General features: G+C 41.6%; 1 protein-coding gene across 1 annotated transcript in view; it reads left to right on the top strand.

Moving 5' to 3' along the window:
* The first annotated feature begins 208 nt into the window (after positions 1–208).
* ptk7b (protein tyrosine kinase 7b) overlaps positions 209–24724 on the top strand; it is a 246799-nt gene continuing 222283 nt past the window's right edge. Inside the window, exon 1 of the mRNA XM_084171249.1 lies at positions 209–725. Within this exon, the coding sequence (XP_084027375.1) occupies positions 605–725 (121 nt within the window). The 5' untranslated portion in view covers positions 209–604. The remainder of the gene's footprint in view (positions 726–24724) is intronic.

Here is a 24724-nt window from a genome sequence, read left to right as displayed (position 1 = left end):
TCTATACAATTACCCATTCTCTTAGGTTATTTTGAATAGGCCTAATATGCAGAAGAGTTATAGGGTTTCCATGATAGTCCGTTTTTAAATACACATTGAACAAATCTCTGCTGCCTCTACTTTCAACCAGAGGGTCGCAGCATTGTATTCTTTATACCAAGAATACGATTACCAGCCTAGGTACCGGATGCGGCGGCACTGTGAGAGCGCAGAATGTCTTATAAGGGAAAGGTGGAGAGGGAAAGGTGGAGTGAGAACGACAGCAACATGAACATTGTGAAAATACTAGACTAATATTCCCAATCTATATTTTAATTACAGGCTACAAGAAGAACATGGGATATATGGCAAACTTGTTTATGGCAAACTTGTTTTCCAAATTCATCTAACTCTTCTGTCCTATCTAAACAGTGCCCTTTTAACGTGGTTGCCTTCCCTCTTCGTATTCCCGGAGAGGTGGTTGAAGTAGGTTGTCATACCGGCACAGGTTTTGCTCTTTTAGGCGTTGACGTGCGGAGTTCCCTGTTTTCCTTTCATCGCTACGGTCTCCCACTGCTGGCTCGACACCGGGGAGGGGAGAGATTATAACGAGTAGACTACAATCATGGAACTATCTAGGAAGAATGACAGACAAAGGCGCGAAGGCAATAAAAACTCTAAGGTTACCAACACCAGAAAGCCACCGGTGGCTACCTTCATCTCAATTGGCATCCTTTGCATGAAAGGTAAGCTATAAACTCGCATGGCATTCACTGCACACGACACGAGCAATATATTGACTTGGAAAGTAATGATCAATTCTAAGGAAAGCACGCGCTGGGTTTCTATACATTATTACCCAATCTAGATAAAGTTAGACATTATGCATAGCCAACCTGGACTCAGGGGTAGATGTAATATAGTAGAAAATCCGATATACTCAAATTAGTATGATATGTTACGTTTGTTATGGTATGCATTAATTTGTGGATGTCCATCATTACTTTTGTATGATATGTTACGAATTACAATTCGTATAATACAGTGTGTTACGAGTAATTCGTATGACATGTTATGAATTCCAATTTGTTGTGGCTAACGTTAGCTAGGTGGCTAACGCTAACGTTAGGTAGGCTAGGGGTTAGGGTTAGGGATTAGGGTTAGGGGTTAAGGTTAGGGCTAAGGTTAAGGTTAGGATTAGGGTAAGGGTTAGTTAACATGTAGTTGCAAAGTAGCTAAAAAGTAGTAAGTACTTGCAAAGTTGCTAATTAGCAATAATGCTAAAGTTGTACGTTATGTAGCTCAGTTGGTAGAGCATGGCGCTTGCAACGCCAGGGTTGTGGGTTCGTTTCCCACGGGGGGCCAGTATGAAAATGTATGCACTCACTAACTGTAAGTCGCTCTGGATAAGAGTGTCTGCTAAATGACAAAAATGTAAAATGTATGAGATTGGAACATGCAACCACCCTCCTTTAGTTTTTGCCTTAAGTAACCTTCTGTCTTATGTAACCATACCAAATGTAACATACCTGTTTACTATGTTACATCTAGTCTATGAGACCAGGCTGGCATAGTCTAATAATACACTTATGGTTCCATGCATTGTGCACAATAATCAAGGCATTACAGTCAACTGATATTTCTTCTGAACTTTGTCATTTTTTAGATGTAGAATGAACGTTTCTCTACATTTGCCTACATCTACCTGTCATGTTGCAGTGTCATGTTGTAAAAGTATTCTATTGTTGAAAAGTTCATAAGCCTATCTGAAGAAAATAAAGTTGAAATGTTGAGGTTCACATTCAACTTTAAAAGGCTCACACCCTGTGGGGCATATGCAACATTGTAACATAGCTTACCTACATTTTTTTGTATTTTACCTGCTAAGAAGATGGTCACGCACAACAATGTATACATTGCTTCATTTGCATAACACATCTCATGTAATAGTTTAGTGTCATTGCACCTAAGCGCTTATTACTCTGTTATTGATCTAAACATTTTACATTTACATTTAAGTCATTTAGCAGACGCTCTTATCCAGAGCGACTTACAAATTGGTGCATTCAACTTAGGATAGCCAGTGGGACAACCACTCTTTTTTTCCTCTTTTTTTTAGGGGGGGGGGGGGGGGGGGGGGGGGGGGGGTAGAATGATTGATGTTATATGATATAGGCCTAACCTTATTGTAAATGGAAAAGATGGTGTAACAAAATGTTAGTGTGTGAGAAAATACAGTTATTCTCCTACATTCCATTATGCATGCACATGATTCTACTACGTTCCTCAAATACACAGACAAGATGTGTTATCTTCTTAGCTTATTATCATATTCATACAGCCAGTTGCTATCTATGCATTTTTGCAGATCTGTCTTCTTGGCCAAATTCTTGCCATGCTTTTCTTAGCTCCAGTCATGTGTATGCTATGGGGCGGGGCACGGTGTTGGGGGGTCGGTGCCAATGAAACTAAGTACAATCAAAACAGAAGAGAGAGAGAGAAAAAGATCAGAATCCTTCCAACCCATTGATAAAGACTTGAAAGTTCATAACCTCTGCATGGTCTACAAAGCCAAGAAAAAGTTTAAGTCAGGCCATTGATCCTTCCTAGTTTTGTGAAAGGAATGTTGTTATCCTGCCAATGATCTGGCCCATTAACTCTTAGCTGTCATGTCATATCTAGGGTATGTTTTGATCTCTGCCTATCAGATGAGATTAAATAAAATGTAGTTGGAAATAGAGGTCTTCACGGATCCACCTATACCCGAATACCCGAGACCCGATCAGGGACCCGAGTGGATCCGGATCCAGAATTCTAAAAAATGTCACAGGTCTGGGTGGGATTTTTCACAAGAGCACGTGAAGCTTGTTGTTGTTGTTGACCAGTCATAAGTCATCACAGCAGTAATAGGCTACAGTCAAATATCTTCAGATTGTGGTAAAAGTTAGGAGATATCTAATCAATGGAAGATGGAATTAAAATGATGGAATTAAAAGTTAGGCTACAATGACCAAGAGCCAACAGGTAGGCAGCCACTTAATATTTTAATGGAGTTGTTGTTATTCATAACTGTAGGATGAGAAAGTGCATGCACTGCAGTCTCAATTAGCTTAGCTAGCTAATGTTAGCTAGCTTAACTAGCATCTCCTGGTTTGATGCAGTCAAGACTGGTACTATGTAATCATATTTGATCATAAATTATTAGTCTACTATAGCACGTGTCGACTTGGTTGGTTGCTGTCTGTAGTCTCTCCCTCCCTCCTCCCTGCTACCTGTGTCACTCACTCACTCGTCCCCTCCCGCATGCAAGAGCGGCACCTATCTCCCTTGTCGTGACGTGACTTTCATTAATATGATGGCTGTTATTTATCGAATCAACTAAATATGTTTAATTGTTACTCGATTAAATTAATCATGTAACAATTAACTCATTAGGATTTGGGGTTACCATCTACCGAATTAAACTCTAAAGGTCTTTACCTATCAATATGTATAAAACAGTCAACGTATTAATCATTACCTCTTATCTGTCTCATTCTGAACGGTCGCAGACTTCTTGGATCTGCACGAACCCCAGCTTTACTTATGATTCAGCACTACACAAATTGGCTTAATTATTTATTTACTAGCTAACTAAATAATACCACAGAATAACATACACACATAATACATGAGAAAAAGTCCCTAGCGGACTAACAACAACATGACTGCTTGGTTACCAAAAGAGGGAGGGGTAGAGAGAGTGAGGGAGAGAGAGAGAGACAAAGAGAAAGAGACACTTATCATTGATACATTTGGAAACTACCCTCAAAGTTATCATAATACTTTGCTCACGAACAACTGCCCGTTTGTAGTAAGAAATCATTACATTTACATTTTACATTTACATAATTTAGCAGACGCTCTTATCCAGAGCAACTTACAAATTGGTGCATTCACCTTATAGCCAGTGGGATAACCACTTTACAATCTTTTATAAAAAAATTTTTTTTTGGGGGGTAGAAGGATTACTTTATCCTATCCCAGGTATTCCTTAAAGAGGTGGGGTTTCAAGTGTCTCCGGAAGGTGGTGAGTGACTCCACTGTCCTGGCGTCGTTAGGGAGCTTGTTCCACCATTGGGGTGCCAAAGCCGCGAACAGTTTTGACTGGGCTGAGCAGGAACTGTGCTTCCGCAGAGGTAGGGGGGCCAGCAGGCCAGAGGTGGATGAACGCAATGCCCTCGTTTGGGTGTAGGGACTGATCAGAGCCTGAAGGTACGGAGGTGCCGTTCCCCTCACAGCTCCGTAGGCAAGCACCATGGTCTTGTAACAGATGCGTGCTTCAACTGGAAGCCAGTGGAGTGTGCGGAAGAGCGGGGTGACGTGAGAGAACTTGGGAAGGTTGAACACCAGACGGGCTGCGGCATTCTGGATGAGTTGTAGGGGTTTAATGGCACAGGCAGGGAGCCCAGCCAACAGCGAGTTGCAGTAATCCAGACGGGAGATGACAAGTGCCTGCTTTAGCAGCAGAAACAGATGAAGAAAATGTAGAGCGGAGGGAGTGAAAAGATGCCAGGTCCGCAGGGAGTCTAGTTTTCTGCCATTTCCGCTCGGTTGCCCGGAGCCCTGTTCTGTGAGCTCGCAATGAGTCATCAAGCCACGGAGCAGGAGGGGAGGACCGAGCCAGCCAGGAGGATAGGGGACATAGAGAGTCAAAGGATGCAGAAAGGGAGAAGAGGAGGGTTGAGGAGGCAGAATCAGGAGATTGGAGGGAGATGGATTGAGCAGAAGAGATGATAGGATGGAAGAGGAGAGAGTAGCGGGAGAGAGAGAGCGAAGGTTGCGACGGCGCATTACCATCTGAGTAGGGGCAGAGTGAGTAGTGTTGGAGGAGAGCGAGAGAGAAAAGGATACAAAGTAGTGGTCGGAGACATGGAGGGGAGTTGCAGTGAGATTAGTAGAAGAACAGCATCTAGTAAAGATGAGGTCAAGCGTATTGCCTGCCTTGTGAGTAGGGAGGGACGGTGAGAGGGTGAGGTCAAAAGAGGAGAGGAGTGGAAAGAAGGAGGCAGAGAGAAATGAGTCAAAGGTAGACGTAGGGAGGTTGAAGTCACCCAGAACTGTGAGGGGTGAGCCATCCTCAGGAAAGGAACTTATCAAGGCGTCAAGCTCATTGATGAACTCTCCAAGGGAACCTGGAGGGCGATAAATGACAAGGATTTTAAGCTTGAATGGGCTAGTGACTGTGACAGCATGGAATTCAAATGAGGAGATAGACAGATGGGTCAGGGGAAAAATAGAGAATGTCCACTTGGGAGAGATGAGGATTCCTGTGCCACCACCCCGCTGACCAGATGCTCTCGGGGTATGCGAGAACACATGGTCAGACGAGGAGAGAGCAGTAGGAGTAGCAGTGTTTTCAGTGGTAATCCATGTTTCCGTCAGCGCCAAGAAGTCGAGGGACTGGAGGGTAGCATAGGCTGAGATGAACTCTGCCTTGTTGGCAGCAGAACGGCAGTTCCAGAGGCTGCCTGAGACCTGGAACTCCACGTGGGTGGTGCGTGCAGGGACCACCAGGTTAGAGAGGCAGCAGCCACGCGGTGTGAGGCGTTTGTAAGGCCTGTGCGGAGAGTAGAGAACAGGGATAGACAGAGGCATAGTTGACAGGCTACAGAAAATGGCTACAATAATGCAAAGGAGATCTAAACATCTGGGAAAGGAGAGAGCGGGGCCTCCCTCACTTACGTTTCACTGAACACCCAAAAATAACTCTCCCAACTTCCACCTCAGAAACTATAATTGTTGTAAACTACAGCGGTTCAATGTTTTCTAGGAATAGACTAACTTAGTTTATTCAGCTAGCTAATTTGGTACAGTATTCTTCTGTGAAAATCGTCCAGGGCACCTAGTCATATGACGCCACAGCCAACTAGCATGCCGGAATCCAACAACACGGTTTAGCACCAATTCTCGGCCACAACAAACCACCAGTGTGTCAACACGCCAAGTAGATCATTCGTGTCCGTGTCTAACGTTGTGGGTTAGTCCCGACAGCTTGAGCGAGTCCGTCGTCAACTTATTCAGCCAGTTAGTTAGCTAGAATAGTTAGCATACTAGCTAGCCATTGCTTTCAGACAAAGAAGAAACCCCTCCCACGGCACGAACACACAGAGAGAGCCAAGCTAACGTTAACTAGTCACCCATGTCCCGAATTCCCTTGAACGACTCTGGCTACCAGTATGTAAAAACAAAACACAAATGCAGGTTATAACTTACCCCTAGCAGCTACTGTTAGCTAGCCAAGTGCAAAGCTAGCCACTGAATTGACTCAGCCTGTTCGCGTCTGTTCGCTAGGTCGTTCCAGCCATTGTTTAGCTTCCCTAACCCCTAACCCTAAACCTAACCCTTAACCTAGGGTTTCGCAAACTCGGTCCTCAGGACCCCAAGGGGTGCATGTTTTGGTTTTTGCCCTAGCACAACACAGCTGATTCAAATAATCAACTAATCAACAAGCTCTGATAATTTGAATCAGCTGTGTAGTGTTAGGGCAATCATGAATGTATTTATGTGTGGATGTCTTTGTTCGTCGTCTATCTCTGTTGACCCAAGCCCTCTTGGAAAGGAGGTTTTGGCTGGGTCTTCGCTCAGCTCACTTGTAAGGCTCTGATTGTCCTGTGGGTGTAAGGCTCTGATTGTCCACAAGAGGTCACAATGTCCTTCTTCTTAGTTGTGCTGGCTTGTATTGGAATGTTTTCTCAGAACAGATACTCAGATGTACCAGTGATTGTCTGAGAGGGGAGCTTTCTTCTTCCCACCTCGTGGGGTTAGTCAGAGTTTGAGCCACTTTACACGCACAGCTGCAGCCTGGCAATGTTCAGATCTAGTCTGAGAGGTGATCTTCTTCACCTCGTGTTGAGGTTCAACGTTCCAACCATTTTCAGACGTGTAGACCACCGCTCCACGTCTTTCTGGTCTGATGTTAATTTGTCTTCCAAGCCTTTATGCACTCTTGGTAAATGGGGCGTTCCATCGTGCTGACACGATCTCTGAGCTCACTCGGGGCGTGGCTACTTACTGGTTCAAAGCTTATATGAAAACTATGATCTCGTTAGAAAACTAAAATCACATTCCTATCTTAACAAAATTATTCTCATAATTTTTCATATATCATATACAACGTAAAGGATGAAAACCTGACACATATAGTGTGTATACTTTTCAAGTTACAATATTTTCTTGATACCGTTCTTAATGCCATCACAAAATAAAGAACAATATGACATGATTATTCTTTAGGTCCCCACTGACCATTCCCCACATTCTGATGTTGGAAATATTGTTCCAGTGTTTACTTTTTGAACGTTATAGTTTTGGCAGGCAAAAGTATTCTGGAGACAAAGGACATTCATTTGCCAATACTGAAGAGCAAGAGGGAGATTCCCCTCCTGCCTAATTTACGACAGAGTGTTAAGGTGTCAAAACCGGCCCAGCCCCCCCCTCTCCCTCTTCTGTGGGTGAGAGAATGTCTGGTTATTGTCAGCCATTGCCAAGCTGATCTGAGGCCTTGGATCCTCACCCAGGAGAGTCATGACACCCTCCTCTCACGCTGTATCAGCTCTGGTTAATAAAGTAGCTTAAAAAATTACTTTTCTACTGCTTCCCTCACTCGGATTGGACCGGGTCTGGATCCGACCAGGTCTATACGGAATGGGTCTAGTTGTCCTCGGATCCGTTCGGAACGGGTCTCTATATTGAAAACAAATATTTATGCATATCGGGTCCGGGTGGGAAAGCCCCAGGTCCATTTTGGAATGGGTCCAACTTTTTGGACCCGTGAAGACCTCTAGTTGGAAAAATTCCCTCTGATGAAGTTAAGAACATGAGCTCCCCCCTCCTTCCCTTCCCTTCCCTCCTCCTTCCCTTCTCTTCCCTTCCCTTCCCTCCACTCCCAAACCCCTCACTTAAGGATGAATGTGTCCTCTGTGTGGAGGGCTAGGGGGGTAGGAGCGGGTGCACTAGACCTCTGAAGGGAAAGGTAGTCTGTTCTGTTCGGGAGATGAATAGACCAGAGCCAGGTACTCTCAAGACCAGATCACATTCTTAAATGCTTCAGTAATGCCCTTCATGCACATCATCACGGGAGGACCTATGCCACACAGGCGCGCGTGCACACACACATACACACGCACACACCCACATTTGTTTTACTATCCTTGTGGGGACCAAACAATTGATTCCCATTCAAAATCGTATTTTCCCTAACCCCTAACCCTAAACCTAACCCTTAACCTTGGGTTTCGCAAACTCGGTCCTCAGGACCCCAAGGGGTGCATGTTTTGGTTTTTGCCCTAGCACAACACAGCTGATTCAAATAATCAACTAATCAACAAGCTCTGATAATTTGAATCAGCTGTGTAGTGTTAGGGCAAAAACCAAAACGTGCACCCCTTGGGGTCCCGAGGACAGAGTTTTGGAAACGCTGCCTTCACCTATCCTTAACCCCTAACCTTAATCCTAACCCCTAACCCTAAACCTAACCCCTAATCCTAATTCTAATTCTAACCCTAAACCTAAAATAACCTTTTTCTTGTGGGGACCGGCAAAACTTGTCTGAATTCTCCTTGTTTTACTATACTTGTGAAGACTTCTGGACCCCACAAGAATAGTAAAACCAAAAACACAAACACACACACACACACTCACTCTCTAGAAGAAAACTTATGAGATCAGATGGGGAAAAGGTCTAATCAGCATTGGTGTTGATTATGGATGTTACACTAGCTCTGTTTCTCAGGGGTTCACCTGTGTTTGTCGTAACGTTTTGTCCCTATAAACGCAGTTGGCCTATCTGCAAAGCCACACAATCAATGTTATATATCCCCACCATTTTATATATCTGTCAGATGTATGTGGACCCCTGGATTAAATATAAAATATTTAGCCAGTGGGACATTTTTTAAGGATAGCCACTCTACTATGTCGACTGTGAGTCGTCCCTGGCTTTCATTTGGATTCTTTATTTTGATCTTGTTTCCATTTCAAGCTGCAAAGTGAAGTGTTCTTGACGCAGGACACAGCCGAGATGAAAGCCACTTATAAAGATAAACATCCATAATGTAAATGTAGCTTACTAGTGTGTACGGTGTGCCCCACAGCGCCATGTTATCCCTGCCTGTTTTCATCCCTCTCCCTGGGTTTTTACATTCCCAGAAAAAGACTGCCTCATCATCAGAGCATCTCTTCTGCAAACCTGTATTATTAATTTCACAAGATGACTAGAGTAGGAGCTGGGTGGAGATAGAGGGAGATGGACTCGAAGTGTTTATTTACTGTCTTCACGCAAAGCAAGTTATTCCTCCCAGGCCTGCCTTTGATCTAATGCAAATGGTGTGGCTGGAGAGGATCTAGGATCTGTGGTTCAGACCAATCCTGATACAGTTTCTCCTAATTTTTTAAGAGGCTGCATAGCCTACTGACAGCAGTACCGATTGGTTTAACCCATCCATGTATTTTATCACCATGTAAATATACATACTATTGTTTATTACTATGCTTATGACACCTAGCACAAATGTGTTTGTTTCATGTTGAAAAGCCTAAAAAAATTCACTGCTCTGGTCCTATAGGAATTAAAACATCTTCTCTATAGGTTTATCTTCCTCATTTTTCTTTATTGAAAATAACGTTCATAACTTTGATATGACAGGTTCATATGAAATATAAATGTTGATAAACTGCATCAAAGCTCTGAATCACCAACCTTTGTAATAATGATGAATTGTTTCCCCCATCTTCTTATACTGTACATTGTATCCTTCCTGTTCCAACCTTTCATTAGTCCACAAGGAACTTCTCAACACACTCCAGTCTCCTCCGTCTGTTTGCGAAGTTTCAGCCTTTTCTGGTCATTCATCTGAAGCAGTTTACCTAATTAATATTTTTGAACTTTAATCCCTCTGGTTCACACAGATGGTATATTCAGATTTAATCAATCAATCAATCAATCAATCAATCAAATGTTATTTATAAAGGCCTTTTTACATCAGCAGATGTCACAAAGTGCTATACAGAAACCCAGCCTAAAACCCCAAACAGCAAGCAATGCAGATGTAGAAGCACGGTGGCTAGGAAAAACTCCCTAGAAAGGCAGAAACCTAGGAAGAAACCTAGAGAGGAACCAGGCTCTGAGGGGTGGCCAGTCCCCTTCTGGCTGTGCCGGGTGGAGATTTTAACAGTACATGGCCATTAAGGCCAGATTTTTCTCCAAGATGTTCAAACGTTCATAGATGACCAGCAGGGTCAAATAATAATCACAGTGGTTGTAGAGGTTGCAACAGGTCAGTACATCAGGAGTAAATGTCACTTGCCTTTTCATAGCCAGGCATTTAGAGGTTGAAATAGCAGGTGCGGTAGAGAGAGAGAGTTGAAAACAGCAGGTCTGGGACAAGGTATCACGTCCGGTGAACAGGTCAGGGTTCCATAGCCACAGGCAGAAGAGCGGAAACTGGAGCAGCAGCACAACCAGGTGGACTGGGGACAGCAAGGAGTCATCAGGCCAGGTAGTCCTGAGGCATGTTCCTAGAGCTCAGGTCCTCCGGGATGGGAGGGAGAGAGAGATAATTTGTGGGAGCATACTTAAATTCACACACAGGACACTGGATAAGACAGGAGAATAACACCAGATATAACAGACTGACCCTAGCCCCCGGCACATAGACTATTGCAGCATAGATACTGGAGCCTGAGACAGGGGGGGTTCGGGAGACACTGTGGCCCCGTCCGACGATACCCCCAGACAGGGCCAACCAGGCAGGATATAACCCCACCCACTTTGCCAAAGCACAGCCCCAACACCACCAGAGGGATATCAACAGACCACCAACCTACTACCCTGAGACAAGGCTGAGTATAGCCCACGAAGATCTCCTCCACTGCACGAGCCCGAGGGAGCGACAAACCGGACAGGAAGATCACGTCAGTGACTCAACCCACTCAAGTGATGCACCCCTCCTAGGGACGGCATGGACAGCACCAGTAAGCCAGTGACTCAGCCCCCGTAATAGGGTCAGAGGCAGAGAATCCCAATGGAGAGACAGGAACCGGCCAGGCAGGGTGTAACGTAGACGCAGCGAGTCAGGAAGAAGGTGCAGTTAGTGAGTTTAATAGTAACGAACATGGAGTGATACAAAAGAAGAGAAGCGTCTGACATAGAAACATAAACAATACTACCTGATGACTAATAAAAAAAGAGTGCTATAAAGGTAAGTAATCAAGGGAGTAATGAAGTCCAGGTGTGACTGATGATGAGACGCAGGTGTGCGTAATGATGGTTGCCAGGTGTGCGTAAAGATGGGTTGCCAGGACCGGTGGTTAGTAGAGCAGTGACATCGAGCGCTGGAGTGGGGGAGCAGGAGTGGACGTGACACTGGGCAGTGTTCTCACATGCTCAGGAGTCAGGGTACACTCTTAGAAAAAAGGGTTCCAAAAGGGTTCTTCAGCTGTCCCCATAGAATAACCCTTTTTCGTTCCATGTTCAACCCTCTCTGGAAAGGGTTCTACAATGAACCCAAAATAGTTCTACCAGGAACCAAAATGGTTCTACCTGGAACCAAAAATGGGTTAATCAAAGGGTTCTTCTATGGGGACATCCGAAGAACCCTTTTATGTTCTAGATAGCGCCTTTTTTTCCGAGAGTGTAGTAGTAAGATATTTTGAAAGAGGAAGCAAAGTACATTAAGCATATGTTTTCGTTTCAGTCTCCTCCATCTCCACTAACCGAAGTTAATTGTATGTTTTGTTTTTCTATTAATAATGTAAAATTAACAGCTGTACAGAAAGACTCATGTGAAGGCCAAATTACATAGGAGGAACTTCTTGATGCAATTAAAGCCTTTAAGTCTGGGAAAACTCCTGGGCTGGATGGCATACCAGTTGAGGTATACCAAACATTTTTTGATGTACTCAGAGAACCGTTATTAGTATGTTTTAACCAATCCTAAAAAAATTGTAGATTATCCGACACTTAACAAGGTTTGATTTCATTATTACTGAAACAGGACCCAAACGGTAAATATAAAGATCCAGTCCATTAAAAAAATTGGAGGCGCCTTACACTTCAGTGTTGTGAGGCAAACATTCTAGCTAAATGCATAGCGCATAGAATTAAAAAGGTATTGTTGGATTATATTAATCCTAATCAGACAGGTTTTTTACATGGACGATACATTGGAGATAAACAAGTACTGGAAACAATAGAACACTATGAAACATCTGGCAAGCATTAGACCTCTCACTAAAGGCTTCAGTCATACAAAGTTATACTTAAATCCGAACTCGTTCTCTAGCAGATTAGGAAGAATGTCTCACGCCATGTTCAAGAATGGATTTTTTTCCCTTTATTCAGATTACGACCTCTCACGTTCAGTTATTTGAAAATGAAATAATCTCCAAAAATATTGCTATTTTTAAAACAAGCCATAGAAAGGTAGTTGCAATTTCAATTTGATCCACCAGAAAAGACAGAACAAATAATACAACAAATATTGTGGTTAAACTCAAATATACTAATTGATAAAAAAAACATTATTTTTGTAAAAAATGTTTTAAAAAGGTATAATCTTTGTAAATGATATCATAAATAGGGCTGGTGGAATTATGTTGCACATGCAGCTAACAAAAATCTCTGAACACCATCCATATAGGATTTCTATTTGCCATATATATTTCAACCGTACTGTGATGTTTTACAAAACTTCTGAACCTTTCTATTCTCATTGCTTCTACAGATTGTGAATTAAAAATAAACATTTTTGCTAAAAGTATTATTAGATTATTGATTGATTGACTATGACTTTTCAGATCACCCAGTAATGCTATCTGCAAGGTTAGTTCCAGGTAAATATTGCAATCCTTTAGCCATTCCTGGACCTGTGTCCAAAAACAAGCTACAAATGGACAGAACCAAAACAAATGATCTAATGATTCTGTCTCTTCACAGCAAAATCTGCAGAGCTGGGAAGATTGTATCCCCCATATAAATAACATTCTATTGGTAGCAAGAATTTTATATAATAATTTAAATAGAAAGATTCTAATTTTTGAATCCGGTGTCGTTTTGCCATGGGATCGGTACGTCAAAGATCTCTTCCCAACTATTTTGCAATCTATATGGGACGGCTGTCAATTCTTTGGTCCTTAAGTGAAACTGATATACTTTTTTATTTATCACAGTTTTCCTTAACCAATTATGTTCTTTAATGCAAGGCCGACAGACAAGTTCCTTACTTTCTCCCCCTTCCACTTTCCTCTTCCACTTTTGCGGTAAGGCTGCAATTATTTGGTTGTAATTTTGGGTAGAGCAGACATTTCCATATGTTTTTGTCAGCTGCATGTGCGACATAACTCCACCAGTCCTACCGATGATATCCTTTACGAAGATTATACCTTTTTTAAACATTCTGTCAAAAAATAAAGGTTTTTTGTCAATTAGTATATTTGAATTTAACCACAATATTTGTTGCATTATTTGTTCTGTCGTTTCTGGAGGATTAAATTGAAATTGCAACCAACTTTCTATGGCTTGTTTTAGAAATAGTGACATTTGGGAGATTATTTCCTTTTCAAATAACTGAAAGTGAGAGGTTGTAATCTGAATAAAGGGAAAAAGGCCTTTCTTGAACATTGGGTGAGACAATCTTACTAATTTGCTTGAGAACCAGTTTGGATTTAAGTATAACTTTTGTATGACTGAAGCTTTTAGTGATAGGTCTAATGCTTTAATATTTAATAATTTCTGTCCTCCGAATTCATATTCATTATATAAATATGCTCTTTTAATTTTGTCTGTCTTGCCGTTCCAAATAAAATTGAATATTTTTTTCTCATATAATTTAAAAAACTGTTCGCTAGGCGTAGGCAAGACCATAAGCAAATAGGTAAACTGGGATAATACTAAAGAGTTAATCAGGGTGATTTTTCCACAAATTGACAGGTATTTTCCTTTCCATGGTAGTAAGATCTTATCTATTTTTGCTAACTTTCTATTAAAATGTATTGAAGTGAGATCATTTATTTCCTTTGGGATATGTATTCCGAGTATATCCACATCACCATCAGACCATTTTATTGGTAAACTAAATGGTAATGTAAAATTTTTATTTTTTAGTGATCCAATACGTAATATAGTACATTTGTCATAATTTGGTTGTAATCCAGAGAGGTTAGAAAATGTATCTAGATCCTCTATGAGTCTAGTTGTGGATTTAAAAGAAAACATGAATCATCAGCGTACAATGACACCTTTGTTTTTAAGCCCTGTATTTCTAATCCTCTGATGTTATTATTGGATCTGATTTTAATAGCTAACATCTCGATGGCCACAATAAATAGATATGCCGATAGGGGACAACCTTGTTTCACTCCTCTTGACAGTTTAAAACTTTCTGAGAAATAGCCATTATTTACTATTTTACACCTAGGGTTACTATACATGATTTTGACCCATTTTATAAGAGATTCTCCAAAATTGAAATGCTCCAGGCATTTATATATAAACCCCAGTCGAACTTGATCAAATGCCTTTTCGAAGTCTGCTATGAATAGCAGGCCTGGTTTCCCATATTTTCCATAGTGTTCTATTGTTTCCAATACTTGCCTTATATTATCTCCAATGTATCTTCCATGTAAAAAACCTGTCTGATTAGAATGAATAATATCCGACAATACCTTTTTAATTCTATGCGCTATACATTTTGCTAGGATTTTTGCATCACAACACTGAAGTGTAAGGGGCCTCCAATTTTGTAAATGGACTGGATCTTTATATTTTCCACCTGTATCCTGTTTCAGTAATAATGAGATCTTCTTCTTGAGTGTCAGATAATCTACCATTTACATAGGAGTGGTTAAAACATGCTAATAACGGTCCTCTTAGTATATCAAAAAAGGTTTGGTATACCTCGACTGGTATGCCATCCAACCCTGGAGTTTTCCCAGACTTAAAGTATTTAATTGCATCCAGAAGTTCCTCCTCTGTAATTTCACCTTCACATGAGTCTTTCTGTGTGGCTGTTAATTTGACATTATCAATAGAAAAAACATCTCTACAATTAGCTTCAGTTAGAGGAGATGGAGGCGACTGAAAAGAAAACATATGCTTAAAGTACTTTGTTTCTTCCTTCAAAATATCATTTGGTGAATTATGGGTGACTCCGTCAATTGTAACCAGTTTCATTAATTTCTTTTTGGTAGCATTCCTATGTTGAAGATTAAAAAAGAATTTTGTGCATTTTTCCCCATATTCCATCCAGTTCGCTTTATTTGTATAATATATTACACTTGATCTTTCTTGAATACGTTTCTCCAAGATCAAAATTGGTTAAAGAAAATTGTGATGAATAAAAAAGTATGGGAGTGGTTGAGTGGAGCTGAAGGGTGGACTAAAAACAACAAGATAACTCATGTAAAATATACTGTGTCTGTAAAGTGTACAGTGAGGGAAAAAAGTATTTGATCCCCTGCTGATTTTGTATGTTTGCCCAATGACAAAAACATGATCAGTCTATAATTTTAATGGTAGGTTTATTTGAACAGTGAGAGACAGAATAACAACAAAAAAATCCTGAAAAATGCATGTCAAAAATGTTATAAATTGATTTTCATTTTAATGAGGGAAATAAGTATTTGACCCCTCTGCAAAACATGACTTAGTACTTGGTGGCAAAAACCCTTGTTGGCAATCACAGAGGTCAGACGTTTCATGTAGTTGGCCACCAGGTTTGCACACATCTCAGGAGGGATTTTGTCGCACTCCTCTTTGCAGATCTTCTCCAAGTCATTAAGGTTTCGAGGCGGACGTTTGGCAACTCGAACCTTCAGCTCCCTCCACAGATTTTCTATGGGATTAAGGTCTGGAGACTGGCTAGGCCACTCCAGGACCTTAATGTGCTTCTTCTTGAGCTACTCCTTTGTTGCCTTGGCCGTGTGTTTTGGGTCATTGTCATGCTGGAATACCCATCCACGACCCATTTTCAATACCCTGGCTGAGGGAAGGAGGTTCTCACCCAAGATTTGACGGTACATGGCCCCGTCCATCGTCCCTTTGATGCGGTGAAGTTGTCCTGTCCCCTTAGCAGAAAAACACCCCCAAAGCATAATGTTTCCACCTCCATGTTTGACGGTGGGGATGGTGTTCTTGGGGTCATAGGTAGCATTCCTCCTCCTCCAAACACGGCGAGTTGAGTTGATGGCAAAGAGCTCGATTTTGGTCTCATCTGACCACAACACTTTCACCCAGTTCTCCTCTGAATCATTCAGATGTTAATTGGCAAACTTCAGACGGGCCTGTATATGTGCTTTCTTGAGCAGGGGGACCTTGCGGGCGCTGCAGGATTTCAGTCCTTCATGGCGTAGTGTGTTACCAATTGTTTTCTTGGTGACTATGGTCCCAGCTGCCTTGTGATCATTGACAAGATCCTCCTGTGTAGTTCTGGGCTGATTCCTCACCGTTCTCATGATCATTGCAACTCCACGAGGTGAGATCTTGCATGGAGCCCCAGGCTGAGGGAGATTGACAGTTCTTTTGTGTTTCTTCCATTTGCGAATAATCCCACCAACTGTTGTCACCTTCTCACCAAGCTGCTTGGCGATGGTCTTGTAGCCCATTCCAGCCTTGTGTAGGTCTACAATCTTGTCCCTGACATCCTTGGAGAGCTCTTTGGTCTTGGCCATGGTGGAGAGTTTGGAATCTGATTGATTGATTGCTTCTGTGGACAGGTGTCTTTTATACAGGTAACAAGCTGAGATTAGGAGCACTCCCTTTAAGAGTGTGCTCCTAATCTCAGCTCGTTACCTGTATAAAAGACACCTGGGAGCCAGAAATCTTTCTGATTGAGAGGGGGTCAAATACTTATTTCCCTCATTAAAATGAAAATCAATTTATAACATTTTTGACATGCGTTTTTCTGGATTTTGTTGTTGTTATTCTGTCTCTCACTGTTCAAATAAACCTACCATTAAAGTTATAGACTGATCATGTCTTTGTCAGTAGGCAAACGTACAAAATCAGCAGGGGATCACATAATTTTTTCCCTCACTGTATATAGGTTTAGAACTTTTTTTAAACAGCACAGTTAAAAATATATGGCAAATAGAAATAACACTGGATGGTCTTCAGAGATAGATGGGAGGGGTTGAGGGTAGCTGAAGGATGGGATAAAAAAAGAAAAAAAAGAAAACTATTGTAAAATACAGTGCATTCGGAAAGTATTCAGACCCCTTGACTTTTTCCACATTTTGTTACGTTACAGCCATATTCTCAAATCGATTAAATTGTTTCCCCCCTCCATCAATCTATACACAATACCCCATAATGACACAGAAAAACGTTTATTTTTATTTATTTCTAACAAAAAATATGACAGTTATTTATGGTGGCAGGGACTTGGACACTAGTCAGGATCAAGAGAGAGGTCCTTGATGAAAACCTGCTCCAGAGCGCTCAGGACCTCAGACTGGGGCGAAGGTTCCCCTTTCAACAGGACAACGACCCTAAACACACAGCCAAGACAACGCAGGAGTGGCTTTGGGACAAGTCTTGAATGTCCTTGAGTGGCCCAGCCAGAGCCCGGACTGGAACCCGATCGAACATCTCTGGAGAGACCTGAAAATAGCTGTGCAGCGACGCTCCCCATCCAACCTGACAGAGCTTGAGAGGATCAGCAGAGAAGAATAGGCGAAACTCCCCAAATATACAGTAGGTGTGTCAAGATTGTAGCGTCATTCCCAAGAAGACTCGAGGCTGTAATCGCTGCCAAAGGTGCTTCAACAAAGTACTGAGTAAAGGGTCTGAATACAGGGTTTTTTGGTAATACATTTGCAAAAATATCTAAACCTGTTTTTACTTTGTTATTATGTGGTATTGTGTGTAGATTGATGAGGGAAAAAAACAATTTAATCAATTTTAGAATAAGGCTGTAACGTAACAAAATGTGGAAAAAGTGAAGTGGTCTGAATACTTTCCGAACGCACTGTATATACAAAAAAATAGAAATGGGGATTGGAAATTATGCAGACAATTACATTGATGGAAGCTACAATCTATCTGCAATTTTAAATCTGATCTACCCCCTAAAAAATAAAAAATAAAGAGTGTATTAGTACTGTAATGTACTGGAATAGCATCCTAGCTACCTTAGCTCAGATTTATCCTGGCTGCACATGGAAATGAGGACAGGGCAGTGCCCAGCACAGTGTTGGGCTACTACTGTCTGGACGCTACTAGCGCACCACTAGCTAGTTAGCGATTTCACATAGCTTGCGATTCCAGATTTTACATTAGTGTGTTGCTAGTGGACAGGGGAATGTCTCTGCTTCTGTCTGTGCTTAGTGGCCATACTGATGTGTGCAGGAAGGCGGAATACAGCATGTATTCAGGACTCCAGACTAACTTTTCCCTCTGTTGGCACAGGTGCCACTTACATGTTCAGTTGGTGGCAATAGCCCATGATTTGGTCGCACCAAAATGTTGTTGCGGCGTCACACAATAGAATAAAATGAGCAATCATCTTATAAAGTCTTTCACAGTGCTATTGAGATAGTATGATTCAAGAAATACTGTAAGCTGTTTCATCTAACATGTCCAAGCAGGAATGCATGATCAAGATATTTTGATGTGGAACCTAAACGATTTTCATGAATTTTGGGTTGACAATTAGGCTATTGTTGCTATATTTGACTCTCAAAATAAGGTTCCAGAATTGGCAAAAAAAAAAAAATCTACTTTTTTTTGTTCAATAGAGATGAATTTGTTTTAACTTTTTGTGTACAAATGGGCCTAATTCACCATCTGAGGAAGTGGAAACACAAAACGCATTAGCTAGATCGCTACATATAACCCCCTAGAGTCGATTGAGCTAGAGATATCCACCGCATCCACCTGTGTCGCAATTCAGCATCTGCGGTGAAAGATGGCAGAACTAGAGCGGTGTTTGTCAGACCATGAGACATCCCGAAAATTGGCCTTCTCACGTAAACATCTGTAGCGTCCGAATGGATTGGCCTACTATTATGACCACTCTATGGAAAGGGGAGACTCCCACGAACACAATGTTGTTCTCCGTTTTGCTCCATGACCACCACAAGTGTCACGGAACTCGTCTGAAGGTAACCGGTACCAGTTTTAAAAAAATTATGGAAACAATTCTCATAGCAGACTTAAATGTAGGTGGGTGGGTCAAGTGTATCATTCTAGCTTCCCTTCCAAAGGCACAGTGATTCTAGTACGGAAAGGAATTCCCTTTCTACATAAAAGCATTATTGCGGATAAAGAGGGTCGCTATGTTATTGTAATAGGAGAGATCCATTCTACTTCTGTAACTCTACTGAATATCTATGGGCCAAACATTGATAACCCCACCTTTTTCAAAAGTGCCCTTGCCCTGATTCCAGATAACTCCCATACTAACCTGGTCATTGGGGGGGGGGGGGGGGGGACCTTAACTGTGTGCTAGACCAATATATAGATCCTCTACCCGGCGTACCCCTACCTCCTATTCAAGCAAATTCTTGAATACCTCAATCAAAAATTCGAACTTATTTGATATTTGGACGATCTCCAACCCTATGGGTAGGGAATACTCCTTTCACGCTCATGTTCACAATGTTTATATCCGAATTTACTACTTTTTGGTTGATGCTAAATTACTCCCTTATACCTGTAATGTGAGGTATCATGATATTATAATCTCTGACCATAGTCCACTCACCTTTTCCCTGAGATTGGGTGACATCGTATCAAGCAAGAGGGTCTGGAGGTTTAATCCTCAGCTCCTCACAGAACCGACATTCTATGAACGTCTTAAAGACCAAATTACATTTTTCTTTGATACCAACGACAACACAAAGACTTCCCCAGCACTATTTTGGAAACACTGAAGGCTTATTTGAGAGGCTGTATCATCTCCTTTCAGGCTGCCAGGAGAAGGCAAAGCAGAGAAAAATTAGTAGAATTGGAGGGACAAATTAACTTACTGGATAGGGAGAATGCTAGTCATCCATCTATGGAGAAACATAAAAACAATAACCGCTTTAAAATATGAATATAATCGGATTCTCTCAGCTAAAATTGCTCAATCTTTTCTCTATACCAAGCAAAAATATTTTGAGTTTGGTGACAAACCGCACAAATTACTTGCCAGACAACTTAAAAAACTGAGAGTGACCAAATTATTCACTAAGTTAAATCTGTAACTGGGGAATTACTCTCTTCCCCCAAGGACATCAATGACAGATTCCGTCAGTTTTACGAGACTCTATATACATCTAAAGCAGATCCTAACCCTTTAATAATGCAAAACTTTTTGGAGTACTGTAATCTCCCTGCCCTGAACCAGGAAGATTCTAACTTCCTGAATAAGGAAATATCTCCCGGAGAAATTCGAGAAACAATTAAATCTCTAAAGAGTGGCAAGACCCCGGGCCCAGATGGATTCCCTGGTGAATTCTATAAAACATTCAGTAACATTCTCTCTCCATACCTGCACAAACTGTTTGTTCAGGCCAATGAGGATGGAGCTCTCCCACCTACTTTGGATGAGGCGGTTATTGCAGTTAGGTAGGGTCATACAGACCAATATCTCTCCTCAATACAGACCAAAAGATCTTAGCAAAAACTCTGGTTAACAGGCTTAGCACTTTAGTGGGCAAATTGATCCATTCGGACCAGACCGGCTTTATCCCTAACAGAAAGTCATTCTTCAATCTCAGGCGCCTCTTCAACATTATGAATTCTCAGAGGTTACCCAACCTGGAACTTGCCGTTATATCTCTTGATGCCGAAAAGGCCTTTGATCAAGTTGAGTGGTGCTATCTATTTAAGGTCCTACAGAAATGTAATATTAGAGATGGGTTCATAAAATGGGTCCAGCTTCTATATAGGAACCCCTGTGCGAGAATACTCACTAACCAATCATTGTCGCCCGATTTAACCTTTATAGAGGGACAAGACAGGGTTGTGCGCTGTCGCCTCTGCTTTTTGCTCTAGCCATTGAACCTCTCGCTCAAGCGATCAGATCTCACGCAACAATACACAGCTATAATACTAATGATACTCTAAATAAGATTTCTCTATACGCAGATAACATTCTCCTCTATGTAACGGAACCCCAATCTAGTGTTCCAGCTATTCTTGATTTGATTAACCTGTGTGGTACCTTCTCGGGATCTAGAATAAATTGGTACAAGAGCGAATTAATGCCCATACGGTTGCAAAACCCCTCTTGGTTAGAACTTCTTCCATTTAAGTTATCTTCAGATACATTTACCTATCTAGGAATTGTAGTTACCAAACAATACTCCTCTCTATTTAAAGATAATTTCCCGTCTCTGATGCAAAAACATACCGTTTTGGAGAACTCTCCTAATTTCCCTGCTTGGAAGAATTAATGCCATTAAAATGGTCTTCCTCCCACAACTGTTTTACCTATTCCAGAACATCCCGGTATTCATACCGAAGTCCTTTTATAAACGACTGGACTCAATTATCAATCCATTAATCTGGGATTATAAAACACACAGGATAGGTAAAAAACACCTCTGTAAATCCAAGATGGAAGGAGGATTGTCTCTCCCAAATTTAATATTTTACTATTGGGCCGCTAACCTCCGTGCTGTTACGTTTTGGCTGGATGACGTACTTCCGTCATCCAGCTGGCTTACTATGGAGCATGAGGATTGCCACCTCTTCTCTATTGGCGCTGTGATTTTGTCCCCTGTCAATTTGGAGATGTCACTTTATAGGAACAATCCTATAATACATAGCACAGTCCCATATCTGGAAGCAAATTAAGGTCAATTTGACCTTAGACCAATATCATTCCTGCTCCCTATTGTGAGGAATCCCTCCTTTGCCTCCTCTAACCTTGATAACACCTTTGAGCGATGGTGAGCGCTAAGGATCAATACCATAGGGGATCTATATATAGAAGGGACCTTTGCCTCCTTTGATTTGCTGAGGGAAACCTATAATCTTCCCAGAAGTAACTTTTTCAGATACCTACAGATTAGAGACTATGTTAAAAATCCTCTTCCTACATTTGGAAATGCTAAACCTTCCATGTTTGACGGATGCATCAAAATTTGTCCCACCTCAGCCAAACTGATATCTTGTCTATATGACACTTTTCAATCTGATTGCACACCTTCTACAGATGCCATTAAGGCAAAATGGGAGGAAGAGCTAGGCGCTGACATTTCTGTAGCAGACTGGGAAGATAGCTTGGAGTATATCCACCACTGCTCCATTAACTCCAGACTGGGAAGATAGCTTGGAGTATATCCACCACTGCTCCATTAACTCCAGACTGGGAAGATAGCTTGGAGTATATCCACCACTGCTCCATTAACTCCAGACTGGGAAGATAGCTTGGAGTATATCCACCACTGCTCCATTAACTCCAGACATCGTCTCATACAATTCAAGATATTACACAGATTACACTAATCCAAAACTAAGCTGCGTAGGATATTTCCTGATACCTCCCCTATGTGTGATAAATGTCATGCTGCGGAGGGTACACTACTCCACTGCTTTGCGCTATGCTCTAACTTGCATGGTTATTGGGGTGGAATTTTTAGGATCCTCTCTGAAGTTCTGGAGACTTGAATTGACCCAGACCCGCTTCTGATCATCCTGGGAGTGTCAGAAACCCTTAACAGATTAACTAACCCCCAAAAACAACTAATCGCTTACAGTCTCATTTCGGCAAAAAAAATCATCATGTTGTTTTGGAAAAGGATGATGAAGGGGGATGGAGGGATGGATATGGGGGCTGACATCTGCCCTCCTCTTTCTGTGTACCTGTCCTTGTCCTGTATATATTATTTTGTATTATTTATATTTTTTTACCTTTAACTCTGGGTCTTTTTGTATCTGTCTGCTCTTTTGTGTTTATATAAGAATTGCATACTTGTCTTTTCTACAAAGTACCTATACACCATTCTCGTGTGTGTTCAATCAAAAATATTTTAGCAAAAAATAAACTAATGGAAGTATGAAGGTAGTTTTGTGCCTACCCAAAAAAGGGGTTAACCTTTTCATGCGTGAGTTCCAAATATCTCTAACGGTCGCCCCAGTGTGAGGAGTTTTATGCATGTGATGTCAGAATGCACTCACTCACTGTTCCAAAATGTGATTGTTACGCAACAGGACAGTTAACCCGCGCTGCCTGCTAATTATCTATAGGCTATGTTTCAACTTGTCAATTTCAAATGATTACAGTTTGAATTGAGGTGTGTTCCGCCTCCTCATTCATTCACATAGAAGTAGCCCATTTCACTGTTGCGGACAATTTATGTTTGAGTCTTTACTGAGCTGGACAAACTTCTCTCTTTGAGGAGAGCCCGAGCATTTCCCCAGTGTTTCCTCAGATCAAGTATGCAGACATTTGCACAGTCTTGCACAAACCTTTCCTCCCTGGCACATTTTCTGGCTGGCATTTGCCTTCATTGTTGTTTTCCTTACAAATAATAACTTTGGACATGTGTACGTTCCTATCAAAGTAAGTGCCTTATTTTCTGTATATCGTGTTATCATTTCTACTGTAGCATACAGTATGTATGTATGGAGCATAATGTATTTACAGTTTTATCCACGTGTTTTCAAGTACTGGTTACAAATAATGCATTCTGATTATTGCATAGATTGTAATAGGCACCTATGATGTGTGTAAAATACTTTTTTGAAGGTTGTACTGATTGTGATGAGCTAATGCTAAGCTATTTGCCAGCTATGTGTGCGCCATGTTTGTTGACATTATACAATGCATTCTGGGTGTCACGTAAACGTCTGTCAGACCAAAGATGTAATAATAAGTACAGAGTCAGATGCAGCCGTTTGAACTCCAGGTGTCCCAGTCAGGGCGCGTTTCAATTAATTAAGTGCAGATGAGACTTGAATGCCTTCTCTTGATTTCAGAGTGACTATGATGCAGAATCGAACAATGTGTGTTTTGATGATCATATTCAGAGACATTGTTTGGCTAATCTATCTATGTTCATACTTTCCCTCTGTACTTTCCCTCTCCACATCACATGGGACTCAGGATCTCTACCTACAAAATGTGGTTTGATGCAAGTATAGCTAGTATTGTTTTCATTTGGGCTTTTTTAATGGACCAATTTTGTAAGTTGTGTTTTTGCCTTTAATTCCCTCCAGACATAAAACACATAAAACCCCTGTAAATCTGTCACATTAGACCTTTTTCCCTACAGCCCAGGTGTTAGGCCAGGGAGTACACTGCAAAGAGGGCTCGGCTCTGGAATGAAATAAAATCCCAATTTTGTTCACACGTCCGTGCCAAAGCATGTGTGGTGCCGTTTCTGCTGCATTCACATGCAGCTGATAAAATCGTGTGGATTGCCTAATTTTGGCCTCACCCTGTGTGAAGGGAGAAGGGGAGAAATAAAAGTGTCTGGCATGACATTGGATAATCCCAGCTATTAACCCCCTCCCTCCCTCCTTCATTCCCTCCCTCCCTCTTAGGGTGAATGAACTCATCGTAGCAACAGCTCAGAAGCATGGCTGACATGATTCAGCTCTCAATTGTCCCTCCACTCCTCCCCTCTAAACCTGTTGTATTTATAGCGGGCATTGAAGAATGGGGAGGACCGTCGTGAACTATGTTTGATCTAAAGATGAATGGACTGGCTGGCTGTCTTTCTGCGGGCATTGGACTGAGGATCCAGTGTGTAGGATTGATTAAGAGAGTAG

This window comes from Coregonus lavaretus, assembly GCF_964263955.1.
Source record: "Coregonus lavaretus genome assembly, chromosome: 1".
NCBI lineage: Eukaryota > Metazoa > Chordata > Actinopteri > Salmoniformes > Salmonidae > Coregonus > Coregonus lavaretus.
Note: the sequence above shows the minus strand (reverse complement) of the source record. Positions and strands in the feature narration are given on the sequence as shown.